The sequence below is a fragment of the Carettochelys insculpta genome, chromosome 5 (assembly GCF_033958435.1).
Source record: "Carettochelys insculpta isolate YL-2023 chromosome 5, ASM3395843v1, whole genome shotgun sequence".
Classification (NCBI taxonomy): Eukaryota; Metazoa; Chordata; order Testudines; family Carettochelyidae; genus Carettochelys; species Carettochelys insculpta.
In genome coordinates this window covers 88122085-88140815 of record NC_134141.1, presented here as the reverse complement: position 1 = coordinate 88140815, position 18731 = coordinate 88122085, and the positions used below count along the sequence as shown (strand labels likewise).

The following is an 18731-nucleotide window of genomic DNA, read 5'->3' as shown; positions in this document are numbered from 1 at the left end:
TAGACAAACAGATATTCTGGAGCATAAGCTTTCATGGGCAAAGACCCTCTTCCACAAAAGCTCATACTCCAAAATATCTGTTAAGCTATAAGGTGCCACAGAACTTGTTGTTTTTGAAGATACAGACTAATTCGGCTACCTCTCTGATACTAGTCTTCAGATGGTGACTCAATAATCCACTGGCGCCATATTGCTCGTAATGATCTCGCCTTTGTTATATACCGAATGACAATGATTAACAGATCACTCATAACGCTCTCTGTAGCACAATATTTGAAGTTTGTCAGTCTGAGCTCCAGTAAAATGGCAGAGAAAGAAAATTCCAGCAACAAGGACTTTCAGTTCAGAGAATCCTGCATAAAAGACATGCCTGGCCTTACCCTCAACACTTGGATTGGCATATGAAAAGAACTGACATAACTCCATCCTCAGCTTTGTAGGGTTCCAAAAATGATAACAAGGAAGGCAATGCCATCCAGTTATTCCATCTGAGCACTGCTGGGGAAATCAGGGAACCGAGTTCTACTCCTGTTTCAAGGACAGATTTGCTGTTTGCCCTGGAGCAAGTCATTTAACTTCTCTATGCCCCAGATCATTGTACTCATCTTACTTTGTAAAAGCACTTGGAAATCTAGAGGAAAAACATTCCATAGATTCCTGCTATATCCTATGGCAAAACTCCCACTGAGTTTAATGGTGCAGGGGCATGTACCTAGAGCTGAATAGGCAACCAATGCAGCACAAAGCTCACAAATGTTAAACTGTAGCGAGTGGAAGAGTCGGCTGCAGGGTCAGGACTGTACAGCCTTGCAGACAGATTTATCAAAACATGAATATTAGTTATATCTTGCAAGAAAGGCACCAAATTTCACTTGTAAACTCAACAAGGCATTACAGAATGTGGAGTTCCACCCAATGCTTTTTTTCCCTAAAAAAGGGTGCTGGAACTCACGTCTGATGATCCTTCATAGAAGTTAGGGTGTTCAGTTTTAACACCCTGGTCCATGTGTAGTACCCAGAGGCACTGTGACCTCATATGGAGTGAGTGAAGTCCCTGCTCTACAGGCTCAGTTAAGAGCTAACTGGCCTTTAGCTCATGTGGTAGAGTACAGGGCTTCAGACCCTCTACTAGCAGGTTGTATTCCTGGTGCCAGCAACCTGGGTCTGTTGGCCTTACACATGCCCTGCTGCAGGATTGGTGGGGGCTCCTGCCCCATTCACCTGCTGCTGTGGGTCCAGCAGCAAAAACTTTTTTCTGGTATTCTAATGGAAAAACATGCGGGAACAGAGAGTTCCGGTGCATTCCGCAAGAAAAAAAGCCCAGGTTACACCTTACAGGGTTAGCTTTTTTACATCCCTTCCTGGGAGGTTGGCCTAACGCTCTAAATCTTCATTCTATTTACATTTACAAAAACACTTTAGAAGAGGTTTAAAAAATTGCAACTATAACCCATTTCTGTAACTTTGCTCACCTTATTTGCATCATAAGCCAAATGTGTATTCCCATTACCCATCTCTCACAGAAATATCCCTAACAGTCACAATGTGAACAGAACTACGCTTATTAAATCAGAAGGCAGTCAAATCAAGCTGGAAAAAAAAATCAAGTGCCCAACTAAATACAGCTGTTTGGAAGCCCCTCAGGTAAACCAACCAAATGCTTTTGAGGGGTGCCATTATTAATAGAACTGACGGTTCTAGGAATTTATCACCCTGATTTATCAAATAATTGTACCAGAAATCTCTTCAGCTACAGCATTATGATGCTGTGCCTGAATGAGTAAAGGTACTTCACTTTTATTGCTTGTATTGCAATAATCCCCACCCCAGCCAAGAATGAAATACAATTGTGCAGCTGCACAGAAACATTCTTTAACAGCACATCCAGCAGGAAAGAAGGGTGGGATATATCTGAATATAGAAAATGTGCTACTCCCTTCTGTACCTTAACTAGTTAATAATGATATTTGAATAAGTAATGTTGCTTGTATGAAGCAGAAATATCCACCTGTTGACCCTGATTCAGGGGCACAATTGAGCACATGCATAGGTAACTACCCACAGTCAGACTTGAACCTAGGACCTCTAGAGCTTAGTGCAGGTGCCTCCACAGCTTGAGCTAAGGGCCAGCTACCTGTCAGCATAGGCTGTCAAGGACACTTTTTCTTTCTCTGTGAAGTGGTCTAGGTACCACTACATGGGACAGGTAACTACATGTAGGTGTGCAGGTTACATACTTCCCCTAGCGGAGACCCAGTTGAGATCCTGGACAAGCCCTCGCTTGTAACTGTCCAAAGCCAGACTTGAACGTGGAACCCCTAGAGCATAGCGGCAGTCACCTCTGCAGCTCCAGGTAAAAGCCAGCTTGGCTCTCAGCTTAGACTGTAGAAGACACTTATTCCTCCTCTGTGAAGTGGTCTAGGTACCACTAGGTGAGACCATTAGCCACACACGTGTGTGGGTTACACATAACTAAGTCCTCAGTCTTTCCATGGATTTAGGAGGACCACACATTTCAGGTTACACACACATTGAAGCAACTTCCCGAATCTGGACTAAAGAGCTTAACCAGCATGGTTAAGATAGATGTCAAAGATGCAAGTGATCTTTTTGGTCATGTGGTCTATTCTCTTTGCTAGTACAAGCACCAATCATACATTTTGGCACAGTGGGCTTGGTCCCCACTACATAGAAATGACTCAGGCGATCGGGTTTTCCACCTTTTCCTTTGGAAGAATCAAATGAATCTTACAGTCAGGAAGCTCTCCTAATGCTCTGGGTAAAGTTTTCCATTTCTTGAGATCATTCTGTTTCCTCTAGTTATAATCAGGGAGCAGAGAAGAAATACCAGAGAAGGGGTCCAAGGTAAAATTGAGCATTATTATGAGTAGAGTTGCACCATTTTTCTCTGCCCATGAAGAACTCTCATAGTAATGCTCCTAATCACTCCTGAATTTGATAGGCTGCTGAATGCCAAACTCCTACCACTTGAGTGGCTGGAAGCGTATCACTCAATGCCATTATCAGACAGACTTCAGAGATTTTTTTTTCAAACATTATTTATTTTCCAACTCTGTTTGCCATGTACATTTAACAATGATAGATTCTCTACACAAACAAGCCCCTGCCCTTTATCTACATTATGTGGGCTTGGACAGGCACAGAGTGTCCCACAGAAATCACTGGGGTTCTGCATATGCACAAGGGTCTGTCCGCATGGATCAGACTTCAGGAGTCTCACAGTCCTACCCAGACAGCACTCACCCAAGCGATTTTTCAGCAGTTTCTCTATGTTAGAAACTTTGAGCTCTGTATAAAATGCCTGAAACCACATGGCATTGTGTCCCTTTGCACCCCAAAAATCAGAGCTAGAGAAGACCTCAGATCCCTGGTGGAAGGAGCTTAAAATCCTCCTCACCCTGCTGCTGACATGTAAATCCCCAGAATAAGTAAGATCAATATGTAACAAAAAGTCAGCCAGAAAGGGAGGGGCAGGAGATGCCACTCCAGCTGGCATGGTGCAGGCTCTTTAAATAGAAAACCCTTCAGTGCTCTGGACTGGCACTTACAGAATAAAACTTAATTACAGCCAAACTAACCAGAAAGCCTCACTGGCAGGTTTTCATTTGTTTCATTCAAATACCGTTGGGGGTGGGGAAGGGTAAAACAGACCTGGATCCCAGATTCCCCCGGAGTTATGCCCTGCCCATGCATGCCGGGCTTGTTGCTTTCTGGAGAGGGAGTACCTGTTAGTCAGCTCCGCCACTTCTTGGGGCTCCACCAACCCTTCCGGGGCTTCATCCTCTACAGAGAAGGAAATTTCAGATGCTCTACTGCACCCAGGGCCAGAGTAACCTTCCATTCAGTTCAAGCCCTTACTGGGATTTTTATCCCTACCCCGTCCTCCCCGGGGTTGCCTGAAGCAACTGTCATCTCCAGCAGCTCCAGTTCTCCTGACTCAGGGGAGTCTTTAAATAGAAAGCAGGAAAGTTACAACACCAAGTTGCTGTTGCTGCCTCGGCCTGACCTCTGGGTCCTAGCACCAACTTCAGCGCAGCACTCTGAATTGAAAAAGGGAGAAAGCAGCAGTTGCAGCCAGTTCTCAGGGCTGTTCAGGCCATTCACTAACAGCTCATTTTTGCTCCTAGGAAAATTTTAAAAGCAGTATGTTGTAGCCAAGCTCACTGGCTAAATGAGTTACAAAAAGAAGAGAGAGCTCCACCTGACCTTCTCAAAGCAGAAGAAATATAGCTCAAGCATAAGGTGGAACTAGGAGACTGGGTGAAGCAGATACTGTGTGTAGAATCAACAAGAAGTCCTGTGGCACCTTACAGACTATCAGATCTATCGGAGCATAAGCTTTCATGGGCAAAGACTCACTTCAGCAGATGCAGGAAAGTTTGTGTAGAAAGAGTCTAATTTTTGTCTCAATACTAGGTATTAAAAGCAAAATACTCACCCACACCCACATATGCTCAGCAGGGGCTGTAGTGTAAAGCCCTGTTTAGGGGTCCAGAGAAAAAATGATTGTGAAAAAACCCTAAATTTTTTCCATAAAAATTACTAAATACAGCAGAAAATATACAGCCCTAAAATGAAGGTCGTGCTTGTGAAAAGTGTTGGATGACCCTGGTGTTCCACATCTCCTTTATGCCTTGAAACTGGAACTGAGAGTTTGTACACCAGGTGATTGGAGCCAGTTCAATAGCATGGGTTTGAAAATGAAGACATGTATTGGAATTAGGCACGTGTGTACATGGCGATGGTAGGCACGACTAGATTTACTGCTCAGATGCTATGCAGGGGTCAGCAACCACTGGTGTGGGTGTCAAGAGTGGCATACAAGCCAATTTTCATCGTCACGTGAGGTGAGAGCTCAGCCCTGCCCCTCCTCCCCCACGCAGTCCAGCTCAAAGCCACGCCACCTATGGATTCACAAAAGACCAGCTAATGCTGCTAACCACCACCTAAGCAGCAAAGCTCTGAACCTTAATTTATTTATTAATGAAGCTGTTGGGAGTAAGACTATTAGCGACTTTAAAAAGTATCACCAGCACTCAGACTGTACATAGAGATGAAAAGGTCAAATTTCAGCACTTTGCCTCAGAAAGGTTGCTGACCCCTGTGCTATAGTATCTTGAAACAAATTATTACTTTCCCTTTCCTCTCCATATGGTAACTTTGCTAGATAGTATTTACTAAAGCATATAAAGACAAAATAATTCATTAACATGTGGATGAAGATGCAGCTGCAGTTTCAACAGTTACTGATAGTATGTATTGTTATTGATACGCAAACTAGCAGACTAACAAAATCTGCTTTTCGTCTACAGATGGAAATCAGCCACATTTGCACCGCAATTATCCTCTGCTATCGTGCAAACTTGTTTTTCTACAGACGAGAAGGGAACTATCTTCAATATTCCTGAATCAGAATTAACCAAATGAAGTGCTTGTCACAGTTCAGGACAACTGCACCTGCATCTTCCCATAGTGGCTCAGTGATGGTAACCCCCACATCCCACCCATCAGGTTTCTGACTCTGTCTATCACCTTTCCTGGGTGGAGACATGGGTCTCACTTCCCCCTGACTGGGAAATCATCAGGCTGCACAATCTGACTGTAGCGGGATGTGCCAGCAGGAGACAGCCAAAGCAGGTCTCTTACTTTCTCTTCAGACTCTACTAACAAAATAATTGCCCACAGTTACGTGTTACCATTCAGCCCTTAATAGCCAAGCACCTGATTTTCTTAAGATAAAGTATCTCAGAGAATAGTAACAGAGCGGTATTTGTGTTAGTCTATACTCCAACAAAACAAAACAGCAGAAATATAGCACTTTGAAAGACTAATAAAATGATTTATTCGGTGATGAGCTTTCATGGGACAGACCCACTTCGTCAGATCAATCTCATAAGTACAGAGGACCAAACAAAAAAAAAAATTGCAATAAGAACTGACAAATCAAGTTTATTTTTTTTTCCTTTGGTCCTCTGTACTTATGTCAATCTGTATTGGAAATGAGATTGATCTGATGAAGTGGGTCTGTCCCACAAAAGCTCATCATGGAATAAATCATTTTGTTAGTCTTTAAAGTGCTACATTTCTGCTGTTTTATCACAGAGAAAACATTAAAGAATCACACAGCTAGTATGCTTATCAGTAATATCCCCACTTAGATTACGAGCTCTGGGAGGAGCAGTCCCTGAAAACCCCACCTAAGGGGTTTCCCCTGTGGTTTCAATTCATCATAGCTTGTGCTCAGAACAAGTAAACCGCTCAGGGGTCTCAGAAGGACTCAGCCTACTAATCCTTCCCTACAAACTGGGGCCCTGTTGTATTAATTTATCTGGAGATGTTAACATCAAGCAGTCACTGTCCAATATTAAGCGGTGTTAAACAAAGTCCATGATTTGGCATACAGAAACCTCAACCAACTTAGTACCTTGGCAAACATGCCATTTTTTTTTTTTAATTAAAGGAGGAAAAAAACCATTAAAGCATCTGAAGTGGAAAGTTGTCAATAAAGCTTTTATTTGAGCAACATTTCTTGTTCTCTTTCTAGGTGGAGAGTCTTCAGAAGACAAAATCCCTTCTTTGGCAATCTCTTAGAGTGTCTACACAGCAAATGCATTTTGTCGACAGTGCCAGCAAAACTCGGCACTTCCATTTGCAGTGTTCTGCTTCTCCACGATGAGGAATAACTCTTTTTTTGACAATTTCTGTTGACAAAAAAACTGTGTAGACTCTCCAGGGAGCCCCTCTGTCAACAGACAGAACTTCCCATTCACTGGGCAGCTGTGTTTGCTGAGCTTCTGATTGGTCATTCTGGCAAGAGTGCAGCTGGGTAGTCTGGCTGCTCTCTGTAGAGAAATTTTGCCAGAAGATCTCTTCCGACAGTAACTTCTGTCAACAGATTGCTGTAGTATAGACGTACCCATATGCATAGGTATAACTCAATTCAACACACCCCTTTAACTGATATTTTTAAATAAAAAGCCTAAATTAACCAGAAAGTTTGATACTTTGAAATCAAATAATTCCATATTTTATTTGGCATCTCAAATAAATTGCAATTACAAGTCTATCAGCAAGCTCTGGTGGATATCACAAGATGAAGGAGGCCCATCAGAACTAGTCTCTGAACATGAGATACCTAAACCTAAACTACAAACTTCAGTGCCCGAATCACCTCAGCCAAAGTATTCCCTAAAGAATATGTGCAGACTGATTTTGTTCTCCTTCCCAAAAGCAGTGAGACCCAGTCATTACATGATGTACAATGAGGTCTTTGTGTCACAAATAATTTTGTAAACAATGACTTTATTTAAAGGCACATTAAAGTAGATTATGTCCCACGTCTGCTTTTGGTCAATGAGATGTTGGACCAGCTGAGGGAAAGATTTTTGAGGTGAACAGAAAACAGTGTTATAGAAGAAGGTATAAGACAGCCTACCATGGAAGCATCTCTGCAGGTATACAAAGCTGTGTATAAACACAGGTATAGATTCATTCTTCCACACAGTTAGCGCACTGTCATTGCTTGGCCCTAGCACTACTAATTCAAATGACCAGAAGAGCATTCTCAACTTTGTCCTGGAGCTCTCACAAATTTCGTCCCCAGTAAGTAGACCAAAATAGATTCTACTTATCTCTTTATGCTTCCTGGGTAAGAAACTGACTTACGTTAGTACATACAAACAAAGAACACTAATAAGGATTCATAGAATTTAAGGCAACAATGCTCAAGCAGATATTATAATCTGACCACCTCTATGTCACAGGCCACGACACTTCACCTCGTTACCGCTGTTGAGCCAAACAACTTGTATTCATTAGAAGACATCTAGAGATGGAGAATCCACCACGGTGGCGATTTGATCCAGTAGTTAAATCACCGTCACAGTTAAAAAAATTTATTCTTTATTTCTAATTTGAATGGATCAGGCTGCAGCTTTCAGCCATAGGTGGTTCTACTTTTCTCCGGTAAGCTGAATAGCCCTTCAGTTGCTGGTATTTTCTTCCCACCAAAGTTACTATATACATAAACAAGCCCCAACATTATATTACCATCAATACATCTTCCTTCCAAAGACCTTACTGATGGATGAATTTATCTTCATTAATTTACATGTGCAGTAGTTATTCTTCCAACCCCTCTCTAAACTAAAGCAGATCTTTGCTATGTACGCTCGCTGGCCGCACTCTAGCACTAGTAATGTCACTCGCTGACCTCTAGTTCCCTTTATATGTCCTTACTCTGGTTTCAGGGCAAATATATCAACCTTTTTTGACCAATGTTACCCAACTCACAATTTCCCTGGTCTAGGATTTCTGGAACCAGGTTACACACAAATACCTCATGGGAGATTTACTAGAGTAAATGCTATCAGTGTGTTGTTAGAATTCAGCTTTTTCTGCACACCTGCTATGCTAATTAGCTTATACATACGTTCAAAATAGGTTATTTAATTCTGAGAGCTAGACTTAAACTTGTTATACTATGATTATGTTCTCTTTTATCTCAGGGACAGCATAAAGCAAATAGTTTAAAAAAAAAACCCCACAACAACCAACCCAATAGAATATGGAACCTACGGTGTGGAGTCCATGCTGATTTTAATACTGCTACTATTGAGGGTAAAGCTTTTGCTATCACTCAGTGAAGTCTGTCAGGTCTCCTGGCCATATTGGAATCTTACTGAAAGTAGTGTTACTGATACCTGTGGCACTGGAAAACTAGGGGGAGTTCTTGGAAAACTATATGAAATGAAACAGAAACCTGACAAATGGGAAAGAGACCAAGCAAAAACCACTACCAAAAAATCACTGTTCAAAATTCTTCGTAAAGTAACAGAAAGAATCAAAATTAAATCAGTCCACCTCATCCAAGAGAGGAATCTCAAATGTGCTCGTGTGTCTGGCTAGGCACTGTCAGAAGGAAACATAGGTCCACGATGAAAAATTCTTTAACAATCTGGCCATGTCTCTGTTTACAAGCTTATAGCCGCACAGCTGTACCAACATAGCTGTGCCAAAGATCGCTCGTGCAGTCACGTTATGCCAATGGGAAAGAGCTCTCCTGTTGACATAATAAAACCTGCTCAACAAGTGGCAGCAGAAGCTATGTCAGCCTTTGACCATCTTCAATAAAAACAGTGCTTTGCACACCAGTGCTTATGCCAGCAAAAAACTTTCATCACTCAAATATTTTTTTCATGCTCCTGAGCAATAAAAATTTTGCCAACTTAAGTGCTAATGTGGATGTGGCATTCATCTGTTAAAGACTTTAGGTCTCTCAGAGAACTTTTACTATTCTAATAAAAAAGGAGGTGGAATCTAATCACTGTTGAGGAACCTTATTTGAGTACCTTGTGTGGGGGAGAAAAATCTGAAAAACTTAACTCAAACAATGATTATTAATGGACACCTCACTTGGATACATGAGTTAAATCTTCAAGATTAGTCATCAAATCATCTTCAAGAAGCAACATAAGGTGAGCGATATAAACTTTCTAAGCTAAGTGAAGGAATAACTCAAAAGTTACACAACCCAAACAAAACAAAGAGCTTCCACTGTTTTATGAAATTTGTCAAAAAACACCGTATCCAGCAGTATAAGCTTTACAACATTCACAAGCTATTTTTCTAATACTTGGCATTTCCACAGAATGTTGTCCTGCCCCTGGTTGACCAGAGAGAAGGATACTGCAATAACTTGAAACTGGTTCATTTTCTGAATTTCCCTTGTATATTATTCTTCACATTATGGGGATACTGCCACACTTCAAGCTATCACCAACAAGAACTACTTCAGAATAGCTGCTCAGAAGGTATCTTGCTCAAATGTATGGGAATACTCAATAAAGGAAAGGTGGTAGTGCAAGTTTATTCCTATGCATTTGAAAGAACTGCCACCTGGACTCATGGATTCCTGGTTGTGCTGCTCTAAACTGTTTCAATTTAAAAAAATGTAATTTCTCTTATTGATTTTTAAGCACTCGAGTTTATGGCATTATTGAGCTGCATAAAGGAAGGTATAAGGGAAATTAAAAAGGAGAGTGTTTATCCTATTAGCAAATTTCAGGCAAAAATGGGGAAGTGGCATGGGATACAAAATTACTTGAAGTGTGAAGGAATGCTAACAAGGAGAGCTCTCCTTATGCCTACTGCACTTTCTGCTTTATCTGTCTGGAGGGACGCAAACTCCAAGGGCTTGTCCATACTACTGTGCTGACGCTGATTTAATTGATGTCATCTGAGTGTGTAAAAAATCCACACCCCCTGAGAAACAAATTGCACCAATTTAAAAAAACATCCATCCTGCACATCATTGACAGGAGACACACTTCTGCTGAAATAGCTTCTGGCTCCTATGGTGGAGTAATTACATTAAACAAGAGAAGACTGTCCTGTCAATATGCTGTGTGTCTTCACCAGATGTGCTACATCAGCGCAGCTACAGTAAAGTGTAGTGAAGACAAGTCCTGTGAAATAAAGTCTGTGGAAGCTTATTGATGTAGAAATGTAGCTTTGATATGCAGCTCATTTGAAATGCATTTGAGCTGATGTCTTGAGTGTGCGTGTTCCTTTCTAGATCTATTTCCATAAAGTTTTGTACTCTGTAGCATAGGGATAGCTAGTGCCTTTTAAAACATTGTATAAGGGTATCTAGAGAATCTTTGACCAGTGAAGTTTTTGTTGTTTTATATAAAGCCATTTGATCATACTTCTGCAACACATTTAAACCATGGGTGACTCATTCAGACCAATTTTGTGTCAGGAAGAGGAAACAAAATCCGCTTTGGCATAAACCATTTCATTTTTTTTCCCTGCTAATTGGCATTGAATTGCAGATTAAAATTTGAGATGCAAACTTGCTTAAAAAAATTAGATGACAAATTAGAGTGAGCTCAAGTATAGTAAATGAATTTTGAACAGGCAATAAGATAATGTTTAATCCTAAACATAAGAGTGTTTTGTGACTATTTTTTAAAAAAATTCTGCAACTAGACACAACTAAAAATTACCTGCAACTGGGAAACATGGATTCAAGAACATGTGAAGAATCCACATGAACATTCTACGAAGCCCATATGGACTACACATTGCATATAGGCATAAGATTCCAACAGTCATACAAAAATTTCTGATTTTGGATAAGACAATTCTTAGAGGACTTCTCATTCTACACAATCACAGAGAAGTAGAAAAGATTTAGAAGCGCTCAAGTGAAATAAAGAGCAAAATGAAACAAAGTTAGCTGTGGTTTCCATACATAAACTTTATTCCACTGGACACCATACAAAATATTCAACTTAAGAGAAAAAAAATGAAAATATTAATTTGACATCGAGAAGTAACAATTTTAACATGAATTGGTCTGCGATAACAAATACATGAGAGGCACAAACTGTGCTACAGCAGGTCTAAAAGAAGTTTCACTTTTTTTTGGAAAAGTTAAAATTTTCAAGATTACTTTTTAAATTTCAATTTACAGCAGCTGACCAATTTACAAATATTTACAGAAAATCAAAACAAAAAACTGGCTTATTAGCAGCTTTTTTTAAGCAGCCATCACTACTACTTCGCATATGGAAGGAAACATTAAAATAGATATCTGACCTAATTCATATGAATAGTAAGCATTTGTATATGTTGGTTTCCCATGGATTATTTCAACTGTTTTGTAGTAGCTCTGCTGCTCAAAAATTCCAGTTTGAATTATAATTCCTGGGATGAGGATCATAACAACGAGGGTATAATTTAAGTGTGATAAACTGTTACTGTGGTTCCAGGGAAGAGGGAAATAAAACTGGAAAGTGCCAAGTAGAGCAAAGGTGCATACTGCTTTAAGCAGTTGTAAAGCACAGGCTACTTATTTATCAGGAAACGTGCAATGTTCAAGGATGCAACTGGACTTTTACACATTGCTTGGCTCTTCGTTCCTTTATTTTCGTATTAAGTGTGGTTGAATTAACCATTACACAGTTTATGGTAACAACAATGTTATATACTCTGATACTTTTCTTAAAATTAGTTTAGTCCTGTGGTCTGAAATTTGGGGTCATATTAGTTTCCTATACAAGTCAATGGTATAAGGATTTTTAGAAAATCCACCTCTGAGTTAATGGTTATATTAACAAATGTCATAATAAAATATGTAATCTTTCTTATAAACATTTCCATAACAAAAACTTGAAAGAGAAAACACTTTATAAAAATCTATGGGGAAAACTGCATCCTGGTTTTGATATTGTTCTTTATATTTCAGCAGATTCCAGTAAGAAGAAGAAAGAAGCCAATTATCTTTTCTGTATAGTTGGTCTTACAGGTAGTATACAGTTCAAGTCTCTCTTGTCTCGTAATCTCTGCCATGACTGGGGGAAAAAAAGTTACAAGGTTTTAAAGAGCTGCTCTCTTCTGTATCACCACCTCTTTTAAAACTGAAAGTGGTAAACCCCATACACCAACAAAGAGTTTTAAACAGTAATATGTTATTGGGTCCCCTCCTCACTTTTCTTTTTGCAAAACTACACACACTTATTTTCAAAATTTACTCCAGACTTCAGATTTATTTAGATCTATCATATTTGCTGCGTTCCTCAGAGAACACAAAATACCTACAAAATGTGCCAATATTTTAAAAAGCAGAAAAATATTTTTGCTAGCTGTTCGCAGCACAGGAAGATTCTGAAAAATAATTCTGTTTGTATCTTGCAACAGAAACATCTGATCTTCACTTCTTTCTTCTTGTTGGAGAAATAAGAAAAGTGATATCTACTCTGAAAAATCTCAATGAACCCAAACTACAAGTACAGTTAGATGCATTTAACTCCAAACACATATCTCACATTCAAAGCAAACTCTATGATGGGGAACAGGAAAGCATTAAGCTTTCTAAGGCCCAAATCTTACATTCCAACAGGGAAAGTTGCAGGTGTGATAATATTAATGCAGGATTGTTTAGTGTTTTCCCAATGTTGTGTCAATAAGCCCATCTTGCTGATTGTTCAAGTATGTACAAAGAGCAGAAAACCAGCATGTATACTGCTGGAGGCCATATTCACACATCACAGAAGGAGCAGCAAAGGCTCACATTTTTTGGTTTTCTTCCATAGCTACCTTTCAGATTCCTGTAAGAACCTCTGCTGAATTCAGGAAAGGCTGAAAGTGTTCCACCCCCCACAAAACATTAATAGGTAAGTCAGTGAGACTTTCAAAGCTGATTAAAGGACTTGGATGGCCAATTCTCATTACAAATTCTCTCTGCCTTCAAGTCCTGAATATACACAAAGACCATTAAGAAATTTTCGTTTTAGACACCCACTTCTGCATGAGCCCTGCCCTTGTATACACACATTACAAAACATTTTCACCTCATAACATTTCTCTCCTTCTACATGCATTGGGATGAATTCCTATTATGCAGATTTTGAAGTGTAGAGCAAATACACCTCAGGCCCACAAATTCACTGACCCTCTTTTCACTTTTTATTGCAAAAACTTTATTTACTGTAGACTTCTTGTCTGCAATAATAATCTGATGTACTTTTTTACCTTCAGAAATTCATCCTTGATAATATCAAACTTCTGTTTTTCATGTACAGCCCTAGCTGTGTTTGTTCCATCAAAAGGCTCTATAAGATTAAATGTAAAAATGTCAGTGTTAAAAAAAAAAAAGAAAGTCAACCTTTACCTTCAACTACTAAACTAGTCTGTGGAAAGCATGGGATGAGTCAACATACTGTCAATTTCTACAAGGGACACTTAGCAACTGGTTGCATATTGTGCAGGTAATTCTCAAACCATAAAAACACAAACACTAATATCATACAGTCACAGTATAGCTGGCATTGTCAGAAGCAGTTGTGATAGAGGTCTTGCACAATTAATGAACTACTTCTATCATAAGCTTGTAAGTAAAGGTTGAGCCTCTAGTCAGGCACCCTTGGGAGTGAACAAGAGCATTTGCCAGATCACAAGAGATCAGTATTGTCTAGCAGCATTACCAACACTTAAATTGCTTACTGAGCTTTTAGGAGTAAATTACAGCTGCATAACAGCACAGAACACAGCACCAGGATAAGCGCCTATAAACAAACTTTAGGGGAGCATTGGAAACTTAGCCATAACCATGATAACAGGTCATATCCAGCTAACTAAAATCATGCTGGACTAAGGAGGTTAACCTGTATTATAAATGTCAGTAGTCTCAGAGCAAGGAATAAAGCAGCCACACCCTTAGCTAACTTCCTTTGTTAGTTCTCAAACCATACATTTCTATGGCATTTTAAATATTCTAAACAAGAATAAAAAAGCTCATGTTACAATCAATCCTGTGCATTATACATCTAAATACTCCTTTGGGCAACAGTTGTATGTAGAACTTTCAGAATAATGTGTTTGTATCAGGTCTACAAGCAATTTCTTTAACTTATTATGCAGTATCTTGAGACAAAATTATACAACAGACTGCAGTAGTAAAATATGTAATTTATCTTATACCTCAATATATAACAGCAAAAGCCCTGTATAATATTTCAGAAAGCCATCTTTCATAAAATTTCTGTTCACTATTTTACTATTTTCCAGTCACCAACCGATAGCTTTTCTCATTTGTTTCTAATCAACCTGACTTTGAGCTATCATCTGCATAACTAACTATCAACATAGCATTCATAAACTTGCACACCCCTATGCAGCAGAGCAAATATACTAAAAGTTTACCATGCACAGACTGCCTTTCAATTTCACTGCTTAACGGGAGGGGGGGGGGCAGCGGCAGGGGGTGTTCCAAACAGGATGGGGCTAGGCTATTCTCGGTGGTGGCAGATGGCAGAACTAGCAGCAATAGTCCCAAGTTGTAGTGGGGGAGGCCTAGGTTGCTATTAAAAAAAAATTTTTCATTTTGAGAATGGTGAGGCACTGGAAGGGGTTACCTAGTTAAACAGTAGAATTAGCATCCTTGGTGATTTTTAAGCCAGGCTTGAGAACGCCCTAGCTGGAATAATTCAGTTGGGTTGGTCCTGCTTTGACCATGCGCGCGTGTGCGTGCGTGTTGACCAGATGACCTCCTGAGGTCTCTTCCAAACCTCGTCTTTAGGCTTTCCTTGTTTTTTAATCTCAGTTTTGATACTGAGCCTATAACATTATTTAGGAGCTCCCAGGCATTCCATACTGCACCCAAGATGATCAAGATTTTAAACGACAAGAGAGGAGCTGCAAAGCCTTGCCAAGATTATCAGGAAAGAGTCCCAGTGCAGACTCAACCCTTTCCCATGGTATGCTAATAAGTGACAATAAAAATACACTTTACTTTCCTGTCCAAAAAAAAAACAAAAAAAAAACCACAATCGACTGGTACCGGAAGAATGAACATGAAGAATTTTGCAAGACTCCTCATGCAACATTTTAGTTAAAATGCATCAATTGTTTAGTGTGTCAGTGTTTCCTAAATGGTAGGGTGCTTTCAAAGGAAAACTCCAGTATGATGCAAATTATTTTACTAATCAGAAGAACGATTCACTAAAAATGAATGTCAAATATAAAACAACCAAATTGTTATCCTGACAATTTGATGACTACAAAGACTCTAAGTATCTTTCTACAAGGAAACATTAGAAACCAGAATGTTTCAAAGTTAGTGGCAAATTAGGTTTTGTAAATTCTTTTTCAAAAGCAGTTTAAACTACAAAGCTGTGTTAAGGGCTCATGAAAAATTAGACTAATTAATACTTGCCTTAAACAGGTACAGTGCAAGCTTCTCTATAAACATGTGCAGTCCAGTCACACACTGGAGCTATGAGGGGATGAAACATGCTGAGTTGCTCTGTGGAGATGGCATAATGTGCAGCTAGGCAGCATTAAGAGCCATGAGTGCTAATGCGTGCCCAGTGTGGATGGAACCACTGATTTAAGGTACTAAACTCTTAGATGTAACCACTGATCATGTGTGAACAGATTTTTCAAAGGCTTATAGCTTAGTCCTATTTAGGTAGATTTTCACAGGAATAGCAAAAGAAACACCCCACCCAGATTCTGATTTCTTGATCCAAAGCATGGAGGTGCTAGATCTTCTCAAAGAAATGATCACCAGAATGTTAACACTTCAAAACAATATATTTTTCTCTAGCCTTGTTCTTGGAAATGGCTGGACCCTTATGGCTGAAACATTCTGAAAAAATTCAGCCTGAGACAGAAGGACAATTAGAACAGAAAATCTAAATTTGTCAAAAATTTTACCAGCTGAAGAATGGACAGGGTATACAAATCACCCCGCAGGACATGCTCCAAATGGACAGGTGCCCTAAAAAGGAAGAAAGGAGGAAGACAACAGACCCAGCCTGAGGGCTCTAAAACAAGGTACTGAAGAAGCCTCTCTGGGAAAACAAGGACTTTCTGATCAGCCTGGTTTGGGCTGAAGGTTTAGTTATCTTGTCTTTCCTTTTACTGACCTATATTGGACTTGCAGATGTGGACAGAGACGGATGGTAGTAAGCAGTACAGGCAGAAAATGCCAAAGCCACTCCAGTAAGTCAGATATTGTCTCTCACAGACTGCAGGTCAGTGCCAAGTACAGAGGAAAGGAGGGTGGTGGAGCCTGGGACAACCAAATGCTCTTGTTACGGGAGGGGCCAAAGCCTCACTCCACTCTGTTAAAGAAAGAGCAGGACATAACCTCACCCCAGGGTTTTCAAAGCCACATAACAAGGGTTAGAAACTGGAATGAAAGCCCATCCTGCTGGGAGTCATGAGACTGGAAATTGGGTGTGTGCTACTCACTAGCCCACCTGACCCTCTGAAGACTATTAAAAAGTCATATAATGGATAGTACCAGGCACCTCTAATACTAGGCAAAGCTCTGAGCTCCGTCTGCAACAAACATACTGTAAGTTTAAGGAAATGGGAGCTGTCACCTTGTAAAACAGTATGGCCGTGTCTACACTACAGCCCCCTTTCAAAAGGGCAGCTTTCGAAACAGAACATTGAAAGCCACTCTTTCAAAAGGGAGCATCCACACAGAAAAACAGAGACCGAAGGTGCGATCCGCTCCTTCGAAAGTCCTGGACTGCAATTTCGAAAATGAGCATCCACACTAGGCAGGGCGCTCTTTCAAAAGGACAGGTGCAGGAAGTCCTGCGGGCAGGGTTGCATGCTGGATGAGCCCTTCCGGGACCACGGCCTGCCGTCCCCTTAAAGGCCCCCCTCATCCCATACGTCAGCCTGCACACTGTCCCCAGGCTCGCACACCAAGGAGATCAGAGGAGGCACCCCAGGCCCGCATGGAACCCAAGCAGCCCCCCATCCCCATCGAGGCTGTGGCCAGCGCACTGGCTGTGGTCCTGGCCGCTGCGCAGCAGTGCCTACGGGCAGTCCACCTACTAGCCACCCTCCTGGAAGTCATCCAGAAGGCACAACGTCCCCAGCCGGTCCCCCCGGGCATCCGCTGCCTGTGGAGCTTCCCCACAAGCAGTGACTGATGGGACCGGCTGGTGCTGGAGGATTGGGGTGACGACCAGTGGCTACAGAACTTCCAGATGACCAAGGGGACATTCCTAGAACTGTGCCACTGGCTCACCCCAGCCCTCCAGCACCAGGACACCCACATGAGGCCAGTGCTCCTGCTCCAGAAAAGGGTGGCCATTGCCCTCTGGAAACTGGCCACTCCAGACAGTCACTGATCCATCAGTTCGGGGTGGGCAGGGTCACCGTTGGGGCCCTCCTCAATGAGGTAAGCCATGCACATGCAGGGGCCAGGGAATGGGGGGCACTCCAGCATGGTGCACCATCGAGGACCACAGGGCAGCCCCCACTGGAGACGGGACCAGGACAGGGACAGGGGCCCCTGGGAGGCCTGCCCTGCAGAGGACAAGGATGGTGGGTCACACTACACCCCACCCCACGCTCATGAGTGCATCCTCCTCCCACTCCCTGCAGGTCGTCCAGGCCATCAACAGGGTCCTCCCGTGACAGCTGGTGTGTGTCAGGGACCTGGATGATGTCATCCGGAGCTTCGAGGAGTTGGGCTTCCCAAACTGCTTTGGGGCCTTGGACAGCACGCACATCGTCATCCAGGCCCCAGAGCACAGCGGCAGGGCTTTCATAAGCCGGAAGGGCTACCACTCCGTTGTCCTGCAGGGAACTCGTCGACACCGATTGGTTCCAGGACATCTGTGTGGGCTGGTCCGGCTGTGCCCATGATGCCAGGGTGTTCCGGAACTCGGGGCTGGGCCGCCGCATGGCCAAGGGGACGTTCATCCCCCAGCGGGAGCTCCCCAGTGGGGACACCAAAATGCCACCCTGCATCGTGGTGGATGCGGCCTACCCCCTGCAAGCCTGGCTCACGAGGCCATACACAGGACACACACAGCCCAGCCAGGATATTTTTAATGAGCGGCTGAACTGGGCCTGCAACACGGTAGAGTGGGCATTTGGCCGCTTGAAAAGGCGCTTCAGATGCCTCTTCACGAGGCTGGAGGTGGGCCTCCCCCAGTGTTCTGGCAGTGGATGGGGCCTGCTGTGCCCTGCACAACATTGTGGAGGCAAAGCATGAGCCATTCGTGCATGGGTGGGCCATTGAGGCAGGGTGCGGGTATGAGCAGCCCCCTGCTGCCCCATGCCGCCAGACTCAGCAGGATGGGGTGTGGGTATGGGAGGCCCTGTGCCAGGCCTTTGAATGGGAACTGCAGTAACCACCCCACCCCCATGTACGCACACCCCACCACCCC

The 18731-nt window shown here is 42.0% G+C and overlaps 2 protein-coding genes across 5 annotated transcripts in view; both read right to left on the bottom strand.

Moving 5' to 3' along the window:
* The window catches only part of CMYA5 (cardiomyopathy associated 5), a 63142-nt gene extending 59201 nt beyond the window's left edge, over positions 1–3941 (bottom strand). For both annotated transcript variants that reach the window (XM_074995468.1, XM_074995470.1), the window contains exon 1: positions 3747–3941. In XM_074995468.1, the coding sequence (XP_074851569.1) occupies positions 3747–3862 (116 nt within the window). In that variant the 5' untranslated portion in view covers positions 3863–3941. The remainder of the gene's footprint in view (positions 1–3746) is intronic.
* A 7329-nt stretch (positions 3942–11270) lies between these two features.
* The window catches only part of TENT2 (terminal nucleotidyltransferase 2), a 66437-nt gene continuing 58976 nt past the window's right edge, over positions 11271–18731 (bottom strand). For all 3 annotated transcript variants that reach the window (XM_074995465.1, XM_074995467.1, XM_074995466.1), the window contains exons 14-15: positions 13561–13640; positions 11271–12380 (exon numbers count right to left, since the gene is read on the bottom strand). In XM_074995465.1, the coding sequence (XP_074851566.1) occupies positions 12306–12380; positions 13561–13640 (155 nt within the window). In that variant the 3' untranslated portion in view covers positions 11271–12305. The remainder of the gene's footprint in view (positions 12381–13560; positions 13641–18731) is intronic.